At 35.9% G+C, this 24,918-nt stretch overlaps 1 protein-coding gene across 9 annotated transcripts in view; it reads left to right on the top strand.

The window, feature by feature from the left end:
• Positions 1 to 20,780: 20,780 nt before the first annotated feature.
• The window catches only part of EPHA6 (EPH receptor A6), an 867,394-nt gene continuing 863,256 nt past the window's right edge, over positions 20,781 to 24,918 (top strand). For 5 of the 9 annotated variants that reach the window (XM_060297939.1, XM_060297942.1, XM_060297943.1 and 2 more), the window contains exon 1: positions 20,781 to 22,423. In XM_060297939.1, the coding sequence (XP_060153922.1) occupies positions 22,045 to 22,423 (379 nt within the window). In that variant the 5' untranslated portion in view covers positions 20,781 to 22,044. The remainder of the gene's footprint in view (positions 22,424 to 24,918) is intronic. The other 4 variants (XM_060297940.1, XM_060297947.1, XM_060297941.1 and 1 more) reach the window with 2 other exon arrangements.

The following is a 24,918-nucleotide window of genomic DNA, read 5'->3' on the forward strand; positions in this document are numbered from 1 at the left end:
AACATAAAACAACAGTCAGAGCAGCAAAGTCAATAAAACAGGAAGGTTTTTAATAATAATAAATTATTTCAAGTGACAGAAAACTCAACATTTTAAGCCTTTAATGAAAATATCAGCATTAGCAAAACTGTGGAAGAAATAGAACTCTCATGTATTGCTGGTAGGAATGTGAATTTTATGACCATTATGAAATATTGTCAGCATCTACTGAAGCTGAATATGTGCCTATCCTTTGGCCTGGTGATTACATGCCTAGGTGTGCACCCAACAGAAATGCATACATATGTTCACTGAGAAACAAGTTCCAGTATTTTCAGAGCATTACTATCAATAATAGCCTCCAACAGAAACTACCCAAATGCTATCAGCAGAAAAATGGATAAGTAAATCATGGTATATTCACACAATGAAATCCAGAATACCAATAAGAATAAACAAACTGGAACTACACGTGACCATATTAATGCCTCTCACAAACAAAATATCAAGCCAAATAATCCAGACCAAAAATTAATATATATTCCATTCATATAAAATTAAAACATGACAAAACTAATCTATACTGTTAGACTACAGGACAGTGGTTACCCTTGGATGTTACCGATTAACTGGAAGAAAGCATAAAAGGAGCTTCTGGGGTAGTGGTAATGTTCTGTTTCTTGATCTAGGTTTGAGTTACACAAGCTTATTCAGATTGTGAAAATTCATAATTTATGATATTTCAAAAATTATTTTTTAAACTCCTTAGCAAAATAGGCATTTATTTTTTCACACAATTTAAAACTCAGACAACTTGTTTCTCAGGAAGGCAGAGTTTGCCCATTTCTCAGTTCTTTTCGCATCTGTGTTGACTTATAAGACTATGCATGGTGTGAAAAAGACTTTCAGCCATTCCAGATATTTCCTTTCAAATATAAACATAGTGGAGAAATGAATTTCTCATTCTATGAATGCCTTGTGCCTCAGCCGACTGTTCTCAGCTCTATGATCATTGTTTGAGCCAATCAATAGAGCTACCCAGAATAGAATGTGCTAACGACTGGTTTCAGTCAAACATGCTCCCCTGAATTCTGGGTAGAGATGTGTGCCTATTTTGCCTTCTCTTTTTCTCCTCATTGATCCCTGGAACATGAATTTAATGGCTAGAAGTCCTTGAGACAATATTTTAAGATAAATGAAAAAGGAGTTAAACCAAAAGTAGGAAGAAAATTAGTAAAGATTAATACTGAAAATAATGAAATTTAAAAAAAGGATAAAGGAAGTATATAAATTTTTTTCTTTTTAAAATTACCAATATAATAAATAATTTTCTTTAAGATTGATTAGAAGATAAAAATAAAGTCAAATTTAAAATACACAAACATGTGTGTGCATGTGTGTGTAGAAGAAAGGAAACATTACCAGATATATGAAAGAGGAGCTTATACAAAATGTGAAAGACTAATACATATTATTCACGAAAAAAAGTAAAATAAAGTCTAGATGATATGGATTATTTACACACCAAGTGTACAATATCAAAACTGACCAAGAAGTAAAAAGAAATTATAAAAGGGATTAAATGTTTAAAGATAAAATCAATGTATTGTTTTACAATTGAATTTTATTGCAGAAGTTTTAACAATTAAAAAGAAAAGAAACATTCTAAATATCCATTTACAGAATGGTTAGATAAACAGCTCATTTATGCTATGAAATATTATGCAACTATCAAATAAAATTATTTACATTTCTCACTATTGATGAGATCTGATTTAAATGATGTATTATGTGAGAAAAGCAGTTTGTAGTATTTTTTTTTTTTTTTTTTTTTGCGGTACGCGGGCCTCTCACTGCTGTGGCCTCTCCCGTTGCGGAGCACAGGCTCCGGACGTGCGGGCTCAGCGGCCGTGGCTCACGGGCCCAGCCGCTCCGCGGCATGTGGGATCTTCCCGGACCGGGGCACGAACCCGTGTCCCCTGCATTGGCAAGTGGACTCTCAACCACTGCGCCACCAGGGAAGCCCCAGTTTGTAGTATTGTGTTAGGTAAATATTAATTTTACTTAATTTTAACATTATCAAATAGCACTATGATGCTTTAAAGCAATACTGGTTTTCATGAGACATTGAATCCAAAAGATTGACGAAAGATCTAGGGAATGAATACAGACACAAAGGAAACATACAAACATACTTAAGAGGCTATCGTATTAGTTTTCTATTGCTGCACTGACAAATTACCACAAAGTTAATGACTTAAAACAATACAGATTTTTTTCTCTTATAGTTCTGGAGATCAGAAATCTAAAATCAAGGTGCTGTTAGTACTATATTTATTCTAGAGCCTTCAGGGAGGATCTGTTTCTTTGCCTTTTCCAGATTCTGAAGGCCACTGGCATTCCCTGGTTTATTGCCTGTTCCTTTATCTTGAAAGTACATCACAACCACCACTGGTTCAGACACCATATCTCCTTTTTCTGTCTTTAATGCTCCTGTCTCACTCTTATAACTACCCTTGTGATTACATCAATCCACCCAGATAATCCAGAATGATCTCTGTAGCTCAAGATCTTTAATCACATTTGCAAAGTTCCTTTTGCCCTATTAGTTAATATATTCAAAGGACCCCAGTATTTCAATGTGGACATTTTTGGAGGGCCACTGCTTAGCCTACCACATCTATCAATAATTTCATTGCATTAAAACAATATTCATTGGCCTAAAATTATTAGTAAATCTAATTTTTTCCCAACTAAATTGTGGGAAAGTATATAATGTCAATATTATATGCTCAAGCTACAAATGAAGTTAGGATGTAGAGTTAGGACAATGTTTTCAGCTCTGAAAAAGAAAACAAAACCAGGTCATTCTAACAACAACATTAAAAAAACAAAAACAAAAACTAATATAGTGTACAAGTAATTCAAAAAATGAAGAGAAAAAAATAGTTCAGAATATTTTCTGATTAATTGCACATAATAAAAGTAAAAAACCTAGTAAACTGGCAAATGCAAATTAGATGTAAAATCTCCACCCTTCATTGAAATTATGCTACAACACAGAAAGCTATTTTAATCCTGTTAATTACATCTCAGTATATTTTGATTGAATATATTATACAGCATATAACTTTAAATGTACCTAAGACTATTAATTTTAAGGAAAAGATAATCTTTACCTAATATATCAAGTGAAATTTGTAATTGTTATCATTTGTTAGAATTACATCAAAGTAAAACAAATAAATATTTAAATCACAAAATTCAAAACCATAATCAAACTGTGATAAAATCTGTGGTAAATTATGAGAGAGAAGTCCTTTTATCAAACACTCGCTTTATGATTCTTCTACTGATATCTTCTATCAACAAATATAGTACATACAATCTGAGAATTCCGTTCTTGGAAAAAGGCTGGCAGTTATTCAAGTAAATGTCTTCACTTTACAAATCAGAATAATGATGCAGAAAAGAATTTGGTGATTTATTCAAGGTCAAATCACTAATTAGTGTCAGAGAACATTTCAAATTATTGTATAGAACTCATATAATGCATTTTCTTTTTGAACATATCATAAAATCCCATTGTAACATGTTGGGATTCTTATGTATCTGGGGAATTTGTTAATGGAATTGTTTTATTTTAGGTTGTTTCTTCCAGAGATTTTGCTCTTATATAACAGTGCTTATGTCTTGAAAAATGTTACAGTGGCAAGCTTATCTAATCATTTCTTAGTTAAAAAAGTCTTATATGCTAAATAATACTCAATTTTACAATGGCTATTTATAATTTCCTTAAAAATTAATTACACATGAGAAAAATTTTAAACAACATACATTATCCCCAAATGGTTCAATGTGTAAGATGTCAATGTTAAGTTAAATATTGCATTTGCCTGGACAATCACTATGGATTTAGAAAAGTATTATCCATGAGAAAATATGTACTCCATATGTAACATATCACAATTGTTTCGTTTATTAATTTCTTATACTTAATGAAATGTCTTATTTGGAAGTTGTTTCTCATATTCACAGATATAGAAAACAAACTTGCAGCTACCAAAAGGGAAAGAGAATGTGGGGGAGCAACAGATTAGGGGTATGGGATAAACAGATACAAACTAAAACATATAAAATACCTAAGGAACAAGGATGTACTGTATAACACAGGGAATTATACCGATTATCTTGTAATATCCTATAATGGAAAATAATATGCAAAAATACTGAATCACTATGCTGTACACCTGAAACTAACACAATATTGTAAATCAACTATACTTCAATTTTGTTAAAAAAGTTTTTATAAATGTTCACTAAGGCAGAGTAAAAATGTAAAGTTTTCCAATGAAAGAAATGCTTTTGAAGTAATCCAAACTGGAAGATAATTGCTGTAAATTAAATATTCTTGTGATGGGTGCCTTTATCATTATATTAATGCACTTTTAGAGAAGGTAAAAATATATGTGTTCAATACATATAACTGAAATGTAGACTCAGTGATTAATTTTAAATTAAATAATATAAAGTTGGTTATAATACTTCTGTGCAATGCAAACTATTATATATAGAATGAATAAACAACAATGTCCTACTGTATAGCACAGGGAACTATATGCAATATCCTGCAATAAACCATAATGGAAAATAATATAAAAAAGAATGTATAAAAAATACATCTGTGCAAACAAAAGCATGTGGATCCATTAAAAAATTTCAGTCCCTCATGAATACATTAGCCACCAAAATCTGTGAATATTTGAATTGATTGTATACATGTGTTAATTTTATTGGCAACGTTGTTTGATGTAGCCCAAAAAGCTTGGGACATTAAAAAGATCCTTTTGTAGAAATAAATTCCATACAAAGGAAATAACTTCTAAGAAAATAACTCAAAAAATATTTTTTAAATCAATAAAAGAATAAAAATGTTACAGTAGAAAATAGTCTCAATGCTAAAGAACAACAGAGGAACAGAAAAAGACATGAGACATAGACAAAACAAAATGTAAAATAGTGGACATAAATTCAACTATATCACTTGTAACATTAAATATGAATGGATTAAACAATCAAAAGACAGGTTGTCAGACTGGATAAAGAAATCCAAGTATATCCTGTTTACAAGAGAGATCCTTTAGATTTAAAGCTATGAATAGTTGAAAGAAACAGGTTATAAAAAAAGATATATCGTGCAAACAACCACCATAACAAAGCTGGAGTGGCTATACTAATATCAGATAAAATAAACTTTAAGGGAAAAGGTGTTAATAGAGATAAAAAGAGGTATTTTATAACGATAAGTGTCAATTCGTAAGGAAGATATAACAATGAAAAATACACCTAATACCACTGCCTCAAAATATATGAAGCAAGAAGCAAAAACTGACAGAATTGTAGGAACAAATAGACAGTTGGAGACTTTAATATCCCACTTTCAATAATGGCCAGAAAAATGATGCAGATGAACAATAAGAAAAGAGAATATTTGAACAACTCTATAAACCAGTTAGACCTATCAGACACCTAAAAACAACAGCAGAATTTACATTCTTCTCAAGTAAACATGGAACATTTCATATGCTAGGCCATAAAGAAAAAACCTCAATAAATTTAAAAGAATTGAAAACATATAAAGTTGTTCTTCAACCACAATGAGATAAAATTCAAAACAATAACAGAAGAAAATTGGGGAAATCAAATATGTGAAAATTAAGCAACACACTCCTAAATGACAGCTGCATCAAAGAAAGAAATCAAAAGAGAAACCATAAAATGCATTGAGATGAATAGAAATTAAAACACATCAATATTTATTGAATGTGGCTAACAGACTGCTTAGAGCAATATTTATAGCTGAAACACCCATATGAAATAGCTAAAAATAAAAGTGTTCTACCTCAACTTACTGGAAAAAGAAGAGTAAACTAAACTTAAAACACATAGATGGAAGGATTAGAGCAGATATGAATGAAATAGAGTATAGAAAAACAATAGATAAAATCAATAAAACCAAAAGTTGGTTCTTTGAAAAGGTCAATAAAATTGACAAATCTTTAGCTAGACTGACCAAGGGGTGGGGGGAAGGAGAAGATTCACATTACTAAAAACAGGAATGAAATAGAGGACATTAGTACTAATCTTAAAGAAATAAAAAGGACTATGAGGCAATCTGAACTAGTGTATGCCAACAAATTAGATAACAGAGGAAACAGGCAAATTCCTAGAAAGACCCAAATTGGAGAAACTGCCTCAAGAAAAAAACAAACTATCTGAATAAACCTATAACAAGTGAAGAGATTGAATAAAAACTTCCCACAAGACAAGCCCAGTCACAAATGGCTTCACTGGTGAATGCTACCAAATTTTTAAAGAAGAATTATTAATAATCCTTTACAAACTCTTCCAATAAATAGAAGAGAGAACACTTCCCAACTGACATTATGAGACCACTATTTCTCTAAACCCTAAAGCAGACAAAGATATCACAGGAAAAAAACACTGTAAGCCAATATCTCTTATGAATATAGTGGCAAAATTCCTCAACAATTTATTTGCAAACCAAATTTAACAACATATAAAAAGAATTACACACTATGACTAGTGGGATTTATCCCAGGAATACCAAGTTAGTTTAAAATCTGGGAATCAATTGAATTTATCTACCATTTTAATAGAGGACAAAAACCACATTATCACTTCAATAGACACAGAAAAAGCATTTGGCAAAATGCAACACAGTTTCAGGATAAAAACACTGTATAGGACTTCCCTGGTGGCACAGTGGTTGAGAGTCCACCTGCCGATGCAGGGGACACGGGTTCGTGCCCCGGTCCGGGAAGATCCCACATGCCGTGGAGCGGCTGGGCCCGTGAGCCATGGCCGCTGAGCCTGCGCTCCGCAACGGGAGAGGCCACAACAGTGGGAGGCCCGCGTACCGCAAAAAAAAGAGAAAAAAGAAAGCAGCATCATCTGCTTCCAACTGAATGCTTACAATTGAACTGAAGCATCATCTGCTTCCAGTTGAACACACCTACAATGGCCACTCCACGGGGCTCGGGTTCCTTATAGCATGGTAGGTCATGTTCCAAGAGGCAGAATCCCAAGCATTCCAAGGAGCCCAGGAAGAAAATGAAAGGCTTCTCAGATGTCCCAAGATGTCACTTTCACTGCCCTCTAGTGGTTCAAACAAGTTAGTACAATTAGGCTAAATTCAAGAGGATGGGGAATTAAACTCCATCTCTTGATGTGAGGAAGAGTATGAGTATTCCAGGAGGAAGGAATTGATAGCAGCCATCTTTGGACATTATGTACCCGAAGAGGTTCCACCAGTATTCTCACATGGATGAAAACTCATCTCAAGACTGCATGAGAATGCTTTAGAGGAGACACATCACAGCAAAACCTTCGTCAATAAATAATTTTGAATCTGTTTAAGTGTGTAAATTATTTAGATGTACCCCCACCCACAAGTTTCACTCTAAAGAACTCAGTAAATGTGAATTTATCCTTTGGATTTTAAAAATAAATTATTATATTCCGTTGACTTTCATTTTAAAGAACCTCAATATTGCTTTTTTCATATATATAACAGAAATGAACAGAAATCAATTAATCATAGCTATTGTCATTGTACTTGTCTTAATTTTGCATTTTCACTATTGACTACTTATTTTCAATTGAAACAAGACTGTCAATGTGATTATTAGTGGACCTAAAACTGTCATTGAAAAAAGATATATTAAACATATATTCCATACATGCATATATTAAAAATAGATAGATGAACATCCCTTTATGCACATAAGGTTTTTATTTATCATATTCTGCTAAGTTTATCTGAATGCTTTCTCTGGTATAAAGCTGGAAATAACATGAAGTGTAATTGTGTTGTATTTCCCAGAGAGCTTTTGTTACACCAGTATTTTAAGAAAAACTCCATCATATTTTACACAGCTCCCAGCAAGCAACAATACATTCAGTCACATCAATACTGCGTTTGCCTAGTTGTCTTGAAGATCTGCTGTCCATATTAATGTGTTAATCTTCCAAACATTGAGGGAAAATCACAATATCTTATGGTTCCCATTATTTGGGTTCAGGGGTCTTATCAGTCATTACTAAGAACAGCAAGTTTCTCTACAAGAAAATGTTTTTGATAAGCAAGCCTATTAGAATTGTCCTTTAGAAGTATTGTCAGCATTCTTGCCATTTCATACACCTACAAATATTCTTACTTTTTCATGCTAATATTTTCCCTCTTATTAATTATAAACAAATTTATCTACCCTTAAAATTCAAATTAGTATTGCAATAACTATGAACTTATAGGACTATTTAGTTAATATTTTATCTTATTCTTTTATTGGTATAATATTAACAGAATGTTTTTCTACTAAAATTCAAAGCATTCCCACAAATGCCAAATGACTCACTTTAGCCATTAGGAAATTTCATTTTCCAAACCAGTTGCATGAATCCTCAGAAACAGTAACTTTTAAATTGCTTTGGATAGTCTTCTAGTGCTCCATTTCATATTTCCTAAATCAACTCTGGTACAAAGCGATGCCTTGAATACATGTGAATCAGTTATCACCTAGAATTAGTTACTATTGTCCTACAAGGAGTTACCTAATCTGGAAGGAGATTGTGTGTGAGGCAAGGATTTCAACAGAAAACTAGCAAGATGAGGGCAGAAATTTCACTTCTGAAAAAGTTACTACAATTTGAAACAAAATTAGTTGGCAAGCCTCGTATTCAATATTCTCTATTAATCTGACACTGGGTATTTCTCTGGGATTGAGGTTCATCTGAGGTTGCATGTTTTCTGTCCTTACTAGTAGTAAGGAATAAAAGTGTGTAATTTCATAGAAGTACTATTAGCAGGCCATTAACCAGACAGAAGTATGGGTGGATTTCTGGAAGACTAATAGACGTGATCAAAGTAAGCCACATGTAACTGGTGTGTTAAACATATGACTCATAGAATGTCACCTAATTGAAAACCTGTTTTGATTTCTTCGTGTCCCTTAACATTTTTTTCCAGTGGGGAAGGAAATCCTCCCCAGCCTTGGATATAAATTTGGACATATCCTATGAGTACCGTATACTGTTTTAGGCAACGGATAGTCACTTAACCTCATAATCATAGACTCTATTTAGAATACAGGATATCTATCAAAATACTAATTAAACACTAACTCAAGAGTATGATTTCTTAAAACATTTCTCTTCTCCTTCAACTCTACTTCTATGTTAGTCCTGAAGAAGTCTACCTGCTTTAATGTTCAGTGGTATAGTTGATCTCTACTTTCTTCATATTCAAGGCTTTCTACTCTAGCTGTGGTTTGGTCCACCAGGGGAGAGAAGAGATATAAAAGAATAGGAAGAATTTTACTTGAATTGGGTGGCTTCTCTGTTTCTGGTTCTGGCAGGGGTTTAACACTGACTTTCTTTTTCTTTCTCATGAGCTGCTATTGGAAAAATTTCAGATATTTTTGTCTGTGACTGAAATTTTCATTCCTTTGAACTGAGAAGGTGCATTTCTATACCTGTTGGACCCTTATGATATTCCACATTCTCTACAAACCTAGTGTTTACCTCCTGTTTTTTTTTGTTTTGTTCTTAAGTTTATTTTTTAAGAGCAGTTTTAGGTTCACAACAAAATTGAGGTACAGAGATTTCTCATATACCCCCTGCCCCCAAACACACATAGCTTCCCCCACTATCAATGTCCCTCACCAAAGTGGTACATTTTTTACAACTGATGGACTTACATTGAGAATCATTATTCTCCAAAGTCCATAGTTTACACTATGGTTCACTCTTGATGTTGTATGTTCTATGGGTTTTGATAAGTGTATAATGGTATGTATCCATCATTGTAATATCATATAGAGTATTCTCACTGCCTGAAAATCCTCTGTGTCCCATCTATTCATCCCTCCCCACCCCCAATCCCTGGCAACCACTGACCTTTTTATTGCCTCCGTAGTTTCGCCCTTTCCAGCATGTCATATAGTTGGAATCATACAGTACATAGCCTTTTCAGATTGGCTGCTTTCACTTAGTAATATGCATTTAAAGTTTATCCATGTTTTTTCATGACTTAACAGCTTATTTCTTTTTAGCACTGAATAATACTCCATTGTCTGGACGTACCACAGTTTATCCATTCATCTACTTCAGGAAATCTTGGTTGTTTCTCAGCTTTGGCAATTATGAGTAAAGCGGCTACAAACATCAGTGTGTGGGATTTTGTGTGGATAAAGACTCAACTCCTTTGAGTAAATACCAAGGTCCACTGGCTTGTATGGTAAGAGTATGCTTAGTTTTGTAAGAAACCACCAGACTGTCTTCAAAAGTACACCATTTTGCATTCCCACCAGCACTGAATGAGAGCTCCTGTTGCTCCACATCCTCACCAGTATTTGGTGTCATTGGTATTCTGGGTTTTGGCCATTCTGATAGGTGTGTGGTAGTATTTCATTGTTGTTTTAATTTGCATTTTCCTGATGACATAGCTCCTGTTTTTACTACTGAAGTTCCTCAGTATTTTACTGTCCCTATGAAACTGAATTCAAAATGACCTGATGGAGGGCTTCCCTGGTGACGCAGTGGTTGAGAGTCCGCCTGCCGATGCAGGGGACACGGGTTCGTGCCCCGATCCGGGAAGATCCCACATGCCGCGGAGCGGCTGGGCCCGTGAGCCATGGCCGCTGAGCCTGCGCGCCCAGAGCCTGTGCTCCGCAATGGGAGAGGCCACAACAGTGAGAGGCCCATGTACCGCAAAAAAAAAAAAAAAAAATGACCTGATGGAATATTCATTCTCATATGTCCCACTCATTCTTTGCCCAACAAATTGAGGTTCAGGCTGCTCCCATTGCAGCATCTCTTTCTTAATTTTACAGATTAGTTGGGCTTTCTAAAGTGGCCACAAGATCTTCCAGCAAACATGCTCTTCTTACAATGTAATATTCATATACCTCCCCAAGATGTAGGGCCGTTGTTCTCTGAGGAAGCCTAGACCACATGGAGGGGTATCAAGTATAGAAGTCCTAAGTGATGGTCCCAGCCAGCATCAACTACCTGACATGTTTGGAAGCCTTGAGTCATCCACAGCCATTGACTCTTCCAAGCTGAGGCCTCAGACGTTGTGAAACAGAGATGAGTCCTGTTCCATGCTGTGCCCTGTCTGAATTCCTGTCCCCCCTGAGTCCTGAGTAAAATAAAATGTTTGTTTTATGCCACTAAGGTACAGGCAGTAAAAAAAAAAAAAAGGTATATCAAGAGTGAATCATGCATCAGCCTCCTATGTCTTCCATATGCAACAAATACATTTTGAGCTTTAAGTAATCTGATGGATCTTCCTCAACTTGTACCACCATTTTATTTTTTCAGTAAGGCAACAGATTTTTTCACAGAAGTTTTTTCAAAATCCTTCTCCTTTAAGCCCTAATCCTTTTTCTAACAGCTGGGTCAAGGGGACATGGAGTGGATTCTTGTAGTGTTCCTTTGTAAATGCACGTAATAATCTGGCTTTGCTGTATCTTGGTATCAGGTTAGTGTCAAAACATCAATTTTAATATTTGTTACACACAGTATACAGCATCCATAGAAGTCTGGACCAGAAGTGAGAGGTATTCTTCCTGTGGGGCTCCAGAGACAGACTTTATACTATGCCCATAGAATGACCAAGGACAGCAATATATGACCCAGGACAATTTCAAGAGCCTACTTCTAAAGAAATAGAATTGAATTTCTGGAGTGGATAAGGGTTCTTAAAATGGGTTTTGTTTCTCTCAGAGTAAAGAATTAATTATTCTGATAAGAGGATGGATTGGAGTCTAAGTAGCCTGACTGCTAAAACTTGACCAAATAGAAAAAGGATTAATTGACTTGAGAAAATCAAACCAGGAGGTCCAGTTCTATATAATAATATACCAGGGATATAAAACAAATAAAAATGAGACAATATAAATAATAGAAAAAATATTTCCCAGAGACAAGTAACAATGCTATTTTTTAAAAACAGACTTTATTTTTTAGAGCAGTTTTAGGTTAACAGAAAAATTGTACAAAAAATACAGAGAGTTTCTATTTATCCCTGAGCCCTGGCATATAATTTCTCCTATTATTAAAATTTTGCATTAGTACATCAATAGATGGTACACTTATTACAGTAGATGAACAAATATTGATACATTACTATTACTATTTTCTAGAAGAAGAATAGGAGCAGAATCTAGGTACCATTTAAGAATGCACAAAATGACTTTCCCTTCTGAAAATATATAGTTCAAAATATAGAAACATAGCTTCAAAGCCTTCTTCAATAGCTCAGTTTATGGTTTGAATAGGTTTTTTTTAAAAAAACGTAAATTTGTTATATATATAATTAGGCACTAGAGCCATTTCTCATCACTAACAAGATAGCGTGAACCACCATCCAAATCAGTAGGAAGTCCTATCCATTCCACCTTCAAAATATATGGAAAATCCATTCACTTCTCCCTTCCTGTCAGCACCCTAGGACAAACCACTATTATCTCACTCCAGAATTATTGCCCAAGCCTCTTATTCTTCTCTGTGCTTATATTCTTACCTGCATTACAAAGAGCAGACAGAACACTCTTTAAAATGTAAGTATCACTGCTTCTGCCTCTTATTATTATGTATTCTATATGTTTTGGCTTCATCACTTGCAAAATGGGTACAAAAAGAGTATCTACCTCATAGGGCTGTGAATATTAGATGACCTAGCATGTATAATGCACTTAGAGTGAGACACATGATAAGCATTTTAAACATATGAACACTAGAGTGTAAGTTCTATGTAAGCACATTTTTGTCTGTTTTGTTCATCACTCTAATACTCAGTGCCCTGAAAAGATGCTCTGCGTGCAATACATAACATAATTGTTGAATAAATGTGAGCTAGTAGCATTGGGAGACAGGTGTCATTTAAGAGAACGATTTTAAGACAAAAAGTATTTGGCATGTCAACTGAAAAAAAAATGTACAATGTGACAATTGTGAGTTAAGTTTTTGGGGGGTAAAATGAGGACTATAGCCCAGGAGACAACATTTCAGATAGCTCTGAGAGTCTGCTCCCAAGAGGTAGTGGGGAAGGTCAGTATACATGTGATTTTGGTGAAGGGGGAATACATGAAATCAAGCACATATTTTTGGCAGAAGGTTGCTGCTAGTCTCATGGAGGTTACTGTTAGTCAGGAAGAGCAGAAATCACCATGAAGAATTTTAGTGCTTTTTTAGATAAGAGGAGATGCAAGAATTAGGCTCATAAAATCTTCTCCTGAAAATATCTAACTATCTGAAGACCTGTTCTGCAAGTTTTTCCCAGAGCACAGAGTGTCTCATTCCTGATCTCTACCCTGAACTCCTTTCAGGGACTGTTGAAGGTCAGCAGCTGCAGCGACTCATAATTTAATCCTTATAGAGGTAGATGGCAAGTGTCAAAGGCAAGTGCCAATTTGTAGGTGACAGGCAAGAGTAACAAATGTGTAAATGTTGGGCCTTGAGAATGAAGAATGAGGTCATTTGGGAACTTAGTCACAGCTGGGAAGAAGACTCACTGAAAAGATTCTATGACCTAAGCTTAATTTCATAGAATTAGATAAATTTTTCATAGATACGTACACAGATGTATGCAAACTACACATGCATATGCTTGTGTATATTTGGGTGAACATTCAGAGATACAGGAGAGGCAGCATAACAATGAAAGATACAGCTTTTGGAGCCAGACTGCTTGGGTTCACATCCCTGCTTTACCACTTACCGGATGGGTGACTATGGGCCAGTTCTGTGTTTCAGCTTTCTAACCTATAAAATAATGATAATAACAGCAACTACTTCAGAGTGTTGCTTTGAGGAGTAATTGAATTCCTATTTGTGAATAGTATTTGAAATTATAATCTGAAGTGAATATTTATGCTTGGAACAGTGTCTGGCACACAGTACAATAAATACTATATAACATTTTGCTAAGAAATATAAAAATTAATACTTTTTATTTTATTATAAGATTTATTTAAGAGATGACAACATTTTTATTGGATTTTCTTTCTTTTTTTTTTTTTTACTTTGGTTCTTATGCCAAATTAAAGTTATAAAGGATATCATCAAGTGACAAATTTTAGGACAATATTAATAAAACAGTGGTAAACATTCTCCAGCTTTCCTGTGAAACCTCACATTTAAAAAAAATCTACTAAAATAAAAATGAGATCCTGACAATATTTTTACATGTAAATTTAAAAGTCAAAAACAAAACAAAACATAAAACAAAGATAAATACTAGCATCTAAATGGAAAAATCTTGCTGTTTCTTTGACAAATCTCTGGGTAGGGATATTAGTTTTGGAACCTCTACTGCTGTTATTGAGTCTTTCAGGTCGTTGTAGTTTTGTAGAACCCAGGATGGTACAACAGACATAGTGGGCATAGCAGGGTGGTGGCAGCTCCTGAACCATTTAAAAAAGTTTAGCATCCATGATTAGGCATGTTAGCCAAGTAATTCTACTCAGAATTGAAATGATTTTTAATAAAGTTTCTATCAGAGCGACTACTTTTAATGTCTTCTGACTAACTCAGAGCAATATGCAAAAGGCACATCATATCAGGCTAGCTTTGAAGACTGTGTAAACCCATGCAGTAGTAAAGTTATTGTTCAAAGTGAGCTTCATTTTTGTTGATGAAAAACATGACTGTGTGTAACAGAGTTCTTAGAGTAAAAATTAGCTGTTCTTGTAGAAGGTTGTATTGTGTGTTTACATGGTTTTCAAATCCCTTTCTTATTTCCCCCCATTATCAACATGGAAGTGGAAGTATTGGAAATAAAACTATAATACGCATGCACACACACACGTACTAGACGAAGCCACACATGGCTAATTAATTTTAAATTTAATAAAATTAACAAAAAAATTCAGTTCCCCAGTCACACTAGTGACAAACACTTAAAAGCTACATGTGAATGTGGCTAGTGGTGACTGTATTGAACAGGAATTATATACAACATTTTTAGTATTGCAATAAGTTCTATAAGGCAGTATTAACATATAGCTTTGTTATAGATAAATAACATATACACTTAATATTTATTTTAAAATTGTACATATTCTCCATAAGCAAGGAACTTCCTTATTTTTTTCCATTGGATAAAAATACTCAAAAACAAGCTTGAATATTCTTCCCATTTCTTATATATTTCAAACCATGATGCAAAACGTATCAGGAGCAAGTAAATCAAGAAAAGTCTTTGACTATATATTAAAACTAATCTAAGTCAAGCTAGCATTTGTTTGTTTTTTTCCCACTAATTTAGAAAATTTTATTTTTACCTGTAAAAATAGAAAATATATTACAATCGAATTCCAAATACTGTGAGCTTCAGTATACTTCCAATACTATGAACCAGGAATGGAATTTAACACTGAAATACTAGAGAAGTCTCACATGGACTCTGTAGTGGGGTTAAGTTCCCCAAGGAGTGAAAGACCATTTCCCCAACAACTCACAATAGGCACAACATGTATGTATTAATTATTATTCATATATAACACTTTATAAAGTTAAAATGACTCAAGTATTTAATAATCTTTAACAAATAGAAAAAGGGCAACTACATACTTGTTTACAGTTGAAAAATGTAAGTATTAGATTATTCTTTACGAAAAAAGTTAATAAAGATGGTAAATTTGACCTAAAAGATAAATATTATTAGTATTTAAACACAAATTATTTAGCACATTTTTTTGTAGAGATTTAAAAGAAACGTTCTCTGCTCTTTAGATTTTTCGAGGTCCTTGGGGAGATTGGAATGTGTTTCAAAGTTAGGCAAGGATAGGAAGAACCATATGCTGATTATCAAAGGATTGGTATAAGTGAGTTATATAGAATTTGCAATTACCAGATAATTATAAGGATATATTAAGAAATGTTTATCTTCCATGTAAACATGTTAACAGCCATGGTAAAGAAACACACTATGATTAAAATGATATAGAACCCCTGACTTAAAAGGTAAATATTAGGTATATTAAGTTTTCTGGGTTGTTAAAGCTCACTTGGAAATATAATGATATGTCAGTCAAGACCTGTTCTTTTATTTTTTAATCGTTTAATATACAACAACAACAAAAAAAAACCAAGAGAACGTCAAAAATGCAAACATGGTAGCTGATTTCAAACTAAACTGAAATATTATAGAAAACATTTTTATAAAAAGAAACTTACCCACAAAATCCAGCTTAAGAGGTAATTAAGGAATCACTTCTCTTTATCTGACACTTTTAATTTATCTCCATTTTGATTGTAGTAAAATAATGTTTTGCATTATTCATACAAAAATAATTAAAATGTTTAAGTGAGAATGGTTATTAATATGGATAATATTATTTATAAATTTAACTATTTGACATACCAAAGTATTTTTATTGCAAAACCTAGCTTTACCTTTTCCCGAAGCAGGGCTAAAAGTGTCTTAGTACACTAAGATATAGTGCACTATAGCGCACTAAATAAATACTAAGTTTATTTTGATAGGCTAATTTGAATACTTGAAGAGAAATTAATAGCACCAGTCCTGTGATATTATCTTATTCATTATGATGGAAATAATCATGCAGATTTCAACATATAAAGGATTGTTTTAAAGATAGTTTTACTTCTTTCATTAGTTGTTCCTTGTTTGGTAATTAGAATATGATATTTAATGGTATTTATTCTAATTCAATCAAAAAAAGTTGTTTTGACACAGCTGATCATTCTGGGGCATGAAAGATAAATAATATATCACCAGTAAAAATAAAATAAATTTAAATATATTATTAAAAATTCTCTACATAATTTAGTTAAAATAATTTTTTGTGGATACCTGATGTCACACAGACTATTAAGTATATTTCATTTAAAAATTGTAAGTTACTTGAATCTAGTAGAATTATTTGGCCATTTTGCATAACCTTTAGTACTTTATTATACTTGATATAATAAAAGTTCATGCACTAGCTTTCAGAATCAATTCATACCAGGAGTAAGTTTAACTCAAGCCAAAATAGTAACTGTAGAGATTCATTCCTTAGAGGGTGAGGGTGTGATTCCTCTCCTCTTACATAACTGCAATTATTTGGAACTCCATTATGGGATAATATACAATGTTTGTATTGGAATAATTCATATGTCTGTGCCCTTTAATACAATATAAACTTCCGATTGTTAGGAACTAAATCCAAATAATTGTTGTACCTTCCCCATAATGCTCAGCACAAATGCACAGGAAAATCTTGCTTAGTAAATTGTTACTGAATTAGAAAAGTACTAGAGAGTATGTTTTCACTGAATTAAAATACACTCACAATGCGTATTACATATATAAGATATGTACACGATATATGTAATATATATATTTTTCCTTTTACTATAAAATACCATACAATATAAGAAGAAAATGCAATATGACAGCAGAATAAACCATGTCTTCATGTCTTATGAGGCCTCATGTTGCTTTTTTTCTGTGAGGTTTTTAAGATTCGACGTGCTAACAATACAGTATCCAGCACTGTTTTGAATATCTTCTTCCAGAAAAATATTAACTACCTTCTAATATCAAAGAAAATTTGCCAAAGTAAATAGTGTATGTGCTTCATTCGCTTAAAGCAAAGGGCCTCAAATTAACTACATATATTTGACTTTGTGGATTTTTTTTTTTTTTACTTTAGCTGTATGCATGCTAAAACATACAATCATTTAATTAATTTATATTTAACGGTGATGAAATGAAAACAATAATACTGTTTAGAGCATGTCTCTAAATTTTATATTAACAAAAAAGACTTAATGATACCTATTCTAAGTAAAAATGAATATTTTAGGCCTAACCTTTTGACATACTTGTGGATCAATATTCTTTTTACTCATGTTGCTTCTATCTTGACCTTAGAGGACACAAATTATAGATTTAAGTGGATTAATTTACTCTTTTACCAAAATAAAATACTTAGGACTTTCTCAAGCCTTGAAATATGCTCAGTATTAAACATTATAATCCTTCCTTTTTTTTCTCAAAGGAATTAATTGCAGGTTAAGTTTCTCATCATTTAAAAAGCAAATAGTATTTGTGAGTACTATTATTTCTGCTATAAATGAAAGCTTAGACTAGTTTTTAGTGTCATATATTCTTTATTTAATAAAAATTTAATCATTCTTACCTGAATCCAGACCACATATATCATGAAAAACAATGGTCTTAGAGAATACAGAAGAATTCTGAAAAATATAGTACTGAAAAATTAGACATGAATGCTTTTCTGAATATAGGTATGATTCAAACAGACAAGTGCAGATAAATCTACGTGAATATTACATCTGGTTCATTGAATGGCTTATAATTTTGAAACTGTCACATGTCAGCAAATATATCAACACTGCTAGAAAATCAAAAAGGGAGTACATTTCTGTTAAGTGCAGTTGCTTCTAGCTCACATAAGGTAACCATGACTATATTTTAAATAAAAAGTTACTTTTTGAAAACAAATTATTTTTACTCATATCACCATTAACTCTTCTGAGCATTAAAAAGAGCTCAACAAATATTTTAGAATGAATATGCATATACACATTACGTATGTATGTGTATATATAAATATAAAATGTATAACACAAATGGTCAGATGGTTATGGTAATTCTATTTACAATCTTGTTTTGAAATTGATAATCATGTCAAACCCATGGAATCTCACTCTAGTCAAAGATCAAGAAGATTCATTTCAATACATCTTCTTTGAGATGAGTTTTTAAAAGGCCATTATATTCTACACATGCAAAAAACAGTATCTAAAACATGAAGTATGTTTTATTTTAATATTTAGAAAAATCTTGTAATTATTTATTTTCTTAAAAACGAAAATCAGATTATGACTTTCAATTATCTGACCAGGTAAGTAATATATTATGTCATGCCTGACAATGATTTATTTAAACAAACAAAAATTGTGAATTGTAGGTGAATTTTTAGGTGGGGGTGAGGATACAAATCCAGGTTACTCAGCTCTTATTGTTACTCTGAAGTAAATACCAGTTTATTTGTACCATGATATTGTACCTTAATTTGGAAATTGTACCATAATTGGAAATATTGTATCATGATTTAGAAATAAGTGTGAATCCTAGAAATAAATCTTAGGTTTTCTTTTTTTACTCTTTCTCTTTTCCCTCTATCCTTCCATCTTTACTTCCTTCCTTCCTTCCTTCCATTCATTAGAGCCTTTTCCTTCTAGCAGCCCAATTTTAAAAGAATCTCCATGATGTTCTCTTTACAATATAGTCTCTAAGATGCAATACTCAAGCAAAATATCAGAATTTAAGTTAAAATTTTGATAGTAAAATATTTTTACTCTAGGGTTTTTGGGGGAAACAACTTCTTTTTAGTGGTATTCCATTCAAAAATTCTTGTAAGTTTAGTTAATTTAAAAACTAGAAGTTTAGAAATAGATTAACATAGTTTACATTTCTAAGTTAATAAATAGTATTATACATTCCTTCAGTTTAACAGAATATAGCATATTTTTGGCATTTATAAGGAGTGTCTTCTTTGGCCAAAATTTTTCTCTTAGTGAGTTGTTAATGACATCTATAAAACTATCCACTGTAAGTGAATTTAAACATTTAAACATAAGGAATTCAAATTTAATTATAAAAAGGTCATGAAAAGATATTCTTTGACAGTAAATAAGATTATTTCGAATCAAAACATTAGTATATTGAATCATCAAACGCTTTTAAGAACTCTTATTTAAGCATAATGATTTATATTATAACGTAGTCTTTTAATTTTACAGTTTATAAATTGTAAACTGACTTTGCAAAAGCATATTGCAAATGATATTGACCAGTCAATATCTGTAAGAGTGGTAATATCAGTCGCAAAATCAGATTTTACTCCTTTAAATCTAATATATAAACTCCATACTTGGTTATCTTTTCAGAAGTGATTTGCATACATTTAAATTAGCGTGGACACGTTTAAAGAGAGGCAGTGTTTGAATTCCTAATGAAAGTGGAAGCACAGTCACCAATCGGAAACCTTCCTCAGTCTCAAAATCACTGGCATTTCACATTTCTCTTTTTGTAGCTGACTTAGACGTGCGGCATCTTTTGCTCTCCTTCTCTTTTCCTCCAACTGACTATAATGCGATAACTGAAACCACTTCTACTGTATGTGACACAAACATAGCAGCGCTGAAACGCGTCGAATGGAAGGCTGCTTTCTCCTCCAGAATTCTGTAAGCGTCGAACGCCGACCCTTTGCTCCTTCATTTACTCCTTTCCCAAATCTCGCCACTGTGCCATTTCCCTCCCTCTGCCCTATGGAAGGAAAATATCCTCTACTCTTTACAATATCGCTGTTTTCTCTTCTCGGTTCACTTTTCTCCATTGCCATAAATTTTTCTTCAAAACATTCTGATGAGTTTTGAGGAGGGCTTTTCGACCTCACTCGACTGTAATACCCTAAATCTTTTCAAGAAAGAAAACGATGATAATAATAACAGCAAAAATGTATTACAGAACCCCCACGATAGTGACACGGGTTCCTTGGCGCGCCCTTCACAAACGCGTGAAGTATAACCTGAGCGCATTCCTCCTTCCGCGTGATGAGCTTCTTCCACCTGAGAGCAGCGGAGGCATTTTTCTTGTCGACTAACCCCCTCTAGCGCCGAACTGGCAGCATCCGAGCGGCGGCTGTCAGGAGGGCAGAGCGCGAGTCTTGGCGGAGCTCAGCTGCGCTCGCAGCTCGAGCCCTGCCCTCTAGGCCCGCCTAGGCCGCGGGGCGAGAGCATGAGGGCCAAGCGCGCTGAGACCCCACCCTGTTAGCACCTGTGTTGCCCGGCCCCTACTCCCAACCTTGGGGGGCGAGGGCCGCGTAGTCCCAGCAGGCAGCGGGCCGCCACGGCTTCCCACCGACCCGAGCGCTGGGAGGGAGTGGGCGCCGAGAGGGGGCGGCTTGAGGGTGCGCGGAGAGAGCTGTTCACTCGCAGGCACTCGGCGCCGCTGTGGATGTGGCCACGCACCGCTCAGCCCGTGGGTTCTCTGAGCGCGAGGTCCGACGCCGCCACGCTGCAGGCGGTCCGGGCCCCCGGAATCCCAGCGCCCACGGCTGCGACAATGCTCGTGACCTCCACTGCGAAGTCACGGCCGCACGGCGACGAGAAGACCTCAGTGAGCCGTGGTGCCAGGCACCCGTCCCTATCCAGCCTGATGTGACTCTCCTCTGCTGCTTGCTCTCTTCCTTCGCTCTCCTAGGACTAGCAGCGGAGGCGGCCGCAAAGCTGAGGCTCTTGCCCTACTGGGCAAGTTTGGGCGACCCGTGCTGAGGAGTGGTCAGGCTGGTCCGCCACCGCCAAGCTCATCCCGGACCCGGTGCGTTTGCCACAGCACTCGCCCCCCTCTGGCGGGAGAAATGTAGAGAAGTCGGGGGTAGCCGTGTTGGGAGCTGACTAGCCCTAAAACGCTGGACGCTGCTGCCGCGAAATGGGGAGCAAAGTGCTTGGGGGACTAAGTGCGGCCTCAGAGATGCCGGGGAAGCGGTTCTCGAGGCCGAAGCGCGGCGCAGACGCGGCCGAGCTGGAAGTGTCTGCTCTGCGGGTCGGTGCCGTCGCCACCTAGGCGAGGGGCTGAGGGCGCAGCTCGGTAGCTCGCTCGCACAGCTCGTGGCCCCGCAGAGCCTTTTCAGTCGTTCGGCTCGCGCCGCACTGGCCGGAGGAAAGTTCCCGCGGCCCCCGCCCGCTTCACAGCTGCTGTGCCCTCGTTGCTTTTGGCTCTGCAAGAGTCCACTTCAGTCCGGAGAGGCGCTCGGGCCGTCAGAGCTGCAGGAGCTACCCGCCGCACCTGGTCCTCGTCCCTCCCCCGCTTCCGGCCGTGAGGAGCCCTCCCCCGCCCCCTCGTTCCCCTCCCCCAAACTACAGCCAGAGCTAGCTCCTGCGCGCACGCTCTCCCGGCCCCAAGAGAATAGTCCTCGCGCGAGCGGGACACGGCGGTGGATGCAATTCCGCTCGCCTACAGCCGCCAGGAGCTCCCTGGCGCCTCAGGCAGCGTCCTCCTCCGAAGCAGCTGCGCCTGCCCCTGGGCAGCCTGGACCTTCGTGCCCTGCCCCCGGGGCCTCGCGCGGGGGGCGCCCCGGGACACCCTCTGTGGGCCGGGTGGAGGAGGAAGAGGAGGAGGAAGAAGACGTGGACCGGGACCCGTACCCTACGCGGAACACCTGGCTGCGCTGCTGCCACTTCTCTTTAAGGGGGAGAAGAGAGCCGGGGAGAGCCATGGGGGGCAGCGAAGTCCGGGAATTTCTTTTGCAATTTGGTTTCTTCTTGCCTCTGCTGACAGCTTGGCCGGGCGACTGCAGTCACGTCTCCAACAACCAAGGTAAGGGACGGGGCGCAGAAGCGAGAGGGGGCGGGAGGAGGCGGGTGCTCTGAGGACCGGTGCATTGGTCGCCTTCTGCAGGTAACTTTGTCCCGGGGTAGGCTTCTCCGGGCTCTCTACACAAGGGGGTAGAGGGTGTCCCCTCCCCAGAGCGCCCTGTCCACATCGGCCGGGGCCGGCGACCTCACGAATTCCGGTTCCTTCTGCTTCCAAGTGTCTTTAAACGGATGCGTGAGCATCAGCAGCAGTTGGGTCCCAGCCCTGGCGGCCGCGGGCCCGCTCCCCGCTGCGCGGTCTGCGCTGGAGGTCAGGCTCTGTGGCACAGGCTTAATGGAGACTTCTGGCTCTCTGCGGTTGCTCACAGCACGGTAACATGTAGGTATCTCCCACATGCCTTCAAGAAAGCAGGTCGCTCTCGCTGTAGCCTCTGGCCAAATACTAGCCTTTTGCCTTCGGTAAACTAAGCCGCCCTCGCCCAGCTGCAACCCCTTTACCCCATCCAGACCGAACGTAGACTTGTTGGAAATTATTCTGAATTATTTCTAGCCCAGATGCCCAAAGGGGCCGGGGGGATAAGTGTTAGGTGTGAATTAACAAGTTGTGAATATCCTATTTATAAAGTCAGGTAAAGTGGTAAAGTGAAGATGAATAGTGTGTGAAAAGTGAAAGTGTGGTTTACTGAATGGAAAGCACTGAGAATTTTTGAACATTTTCTTGCCTTCTATCCAACAATCTTTATGAGACATATCTCATTGGATTTCTGCTATGAATATTTAAGGATCTATAAAAAACATCACCTGCATAATCTAAATCCTCCTAGACTAAGAGATGAACAACCGTAAAAGTTTTCCAGCATGTACCTGGCTTGATGCTCTCACTGGCACTGTGATGACTACCAATGTTACCTGTTATGTCACACTTTTACAAATACTTCAAATATACAACTTCAATTATAGTTACCATTCAACATATAAGGCTTCGAAATAATTTGCAGGTATATAAATGGAGGTCAGATGACATGAAAGTGTGCACTGTTTTTGCGAGGGTGAGAAGGTTGAGAGAGAAGGCAAAACAACACAGCCTTCTTCTTTGTTATCAACATGTATGACCAATTTGTTAGAATTATTCAGAATCAGTATTCAGTTGTTCTCATTTATACAACTGGTACTTTTGACATGTTTTTCTAATTCTTTCTCTTTTTTTTTTTTGACCTGCCAAATTGCAATCACAAATGCATATGTCAATTTGAAAATCCTACACAACCATCATGCCTGTGAGGATGTATCATATGAGTACCACCTATAGTGCCATACTCTCCTATGGCGGTGTATACCTTCAAACACATCCCTTATTTGTTTTCAAGGAATATTGGCATTAAATATCAAAGGGGTAGTTACTTAATCTACCTCTGAAAATAGAAGATTGTTAAAAATAACGTAATTATTTGACCTTTTCATTGAAAGGAGAGAGGAAATTTTTAATAATTGGAAGATCAGACATTTATGTTGTACCAAATGTGTCTAGGGCTACTAAAGAGATGTATACTTTGAAGTAAAGTTTACTAGAGATATTTTAACAGTTATTTCCTTGCAATCATTTCCCTAAAACAACATATATTTTTTCATTAAGTGCTGGTAACCATCCAAGGCCCTGAGGATACCAACATAAATAAAACACATGTTACACTCTTCACATGACTAAAGTGCCATTCTACCAAAATGTGTCAAATGTTAAAATATGACATTTCAGCTATTCATATTAAATTTAAGGACATAGAGAAGTTGTTTGTTAACATTTTGCAGTAATTTTTATCTATTTTAATGACTTTCTCATACTTTTAAAAGACATTTTAACTAAAATATTTACCGATTATATGTAATTTATGTGTGTTTTTATAAGTTAGCTTAACAGTGTTAGTATTACTCAGTTTACCCAACAATTAAATAAGAAGTAAAGGTAGTCTCCTAAAACTCTTAATTTGAACTTGCACTAACATACTGAAAACACAGGCTATGCATTACACTTGGCTAATATAGTGCCTAAAGGCTAAGTTGGGTAAAATTTAGAGGAGTTCTTCAACAGAAGATTATAGAGAAAATATGCTCAGATTTTTTTCATCAGACACAAATGATTCCTCATAAAATGCTTTTTACAGCCTAAAGTCATAGTGATTAGAAATTATGCCTAATAATACTTTGAGATAATTTTCGAATACTGAAATCATCATGCTAATAGTTAATAAAATGTGGAACTTCAAAATGTTATTTTTATGAACACTTGGGGGATATTTTCTTATTTGTAGCTTCATAAATAGATGACATGAATCAACATATCTTACCAATTTGTAAACATTGAAAACATGAGGTATTACAGAATTATTATAGTATGTACACAATATAGAAATACTAATGTAAAATATAAATCAGATTTTACACATAATAATAAACATCAGTAATATGATGAATAGTTAATTTTAAGGATATCGTATTCATTTT

Source organism: Globicephala melas, chromosome 4, assembly GCF_963455315.2.
Source record: "Globicephala melas chromosome 4, mGloMel1.2, whole genome shotgun sequence".
In the NCBI taxonomy this organism is placed as follows: Eukaryota; Metazoa; Chordata; class Mammalia; order Artiodactyla; family Delphinidae; genus Globicephala; species Globicephala melas.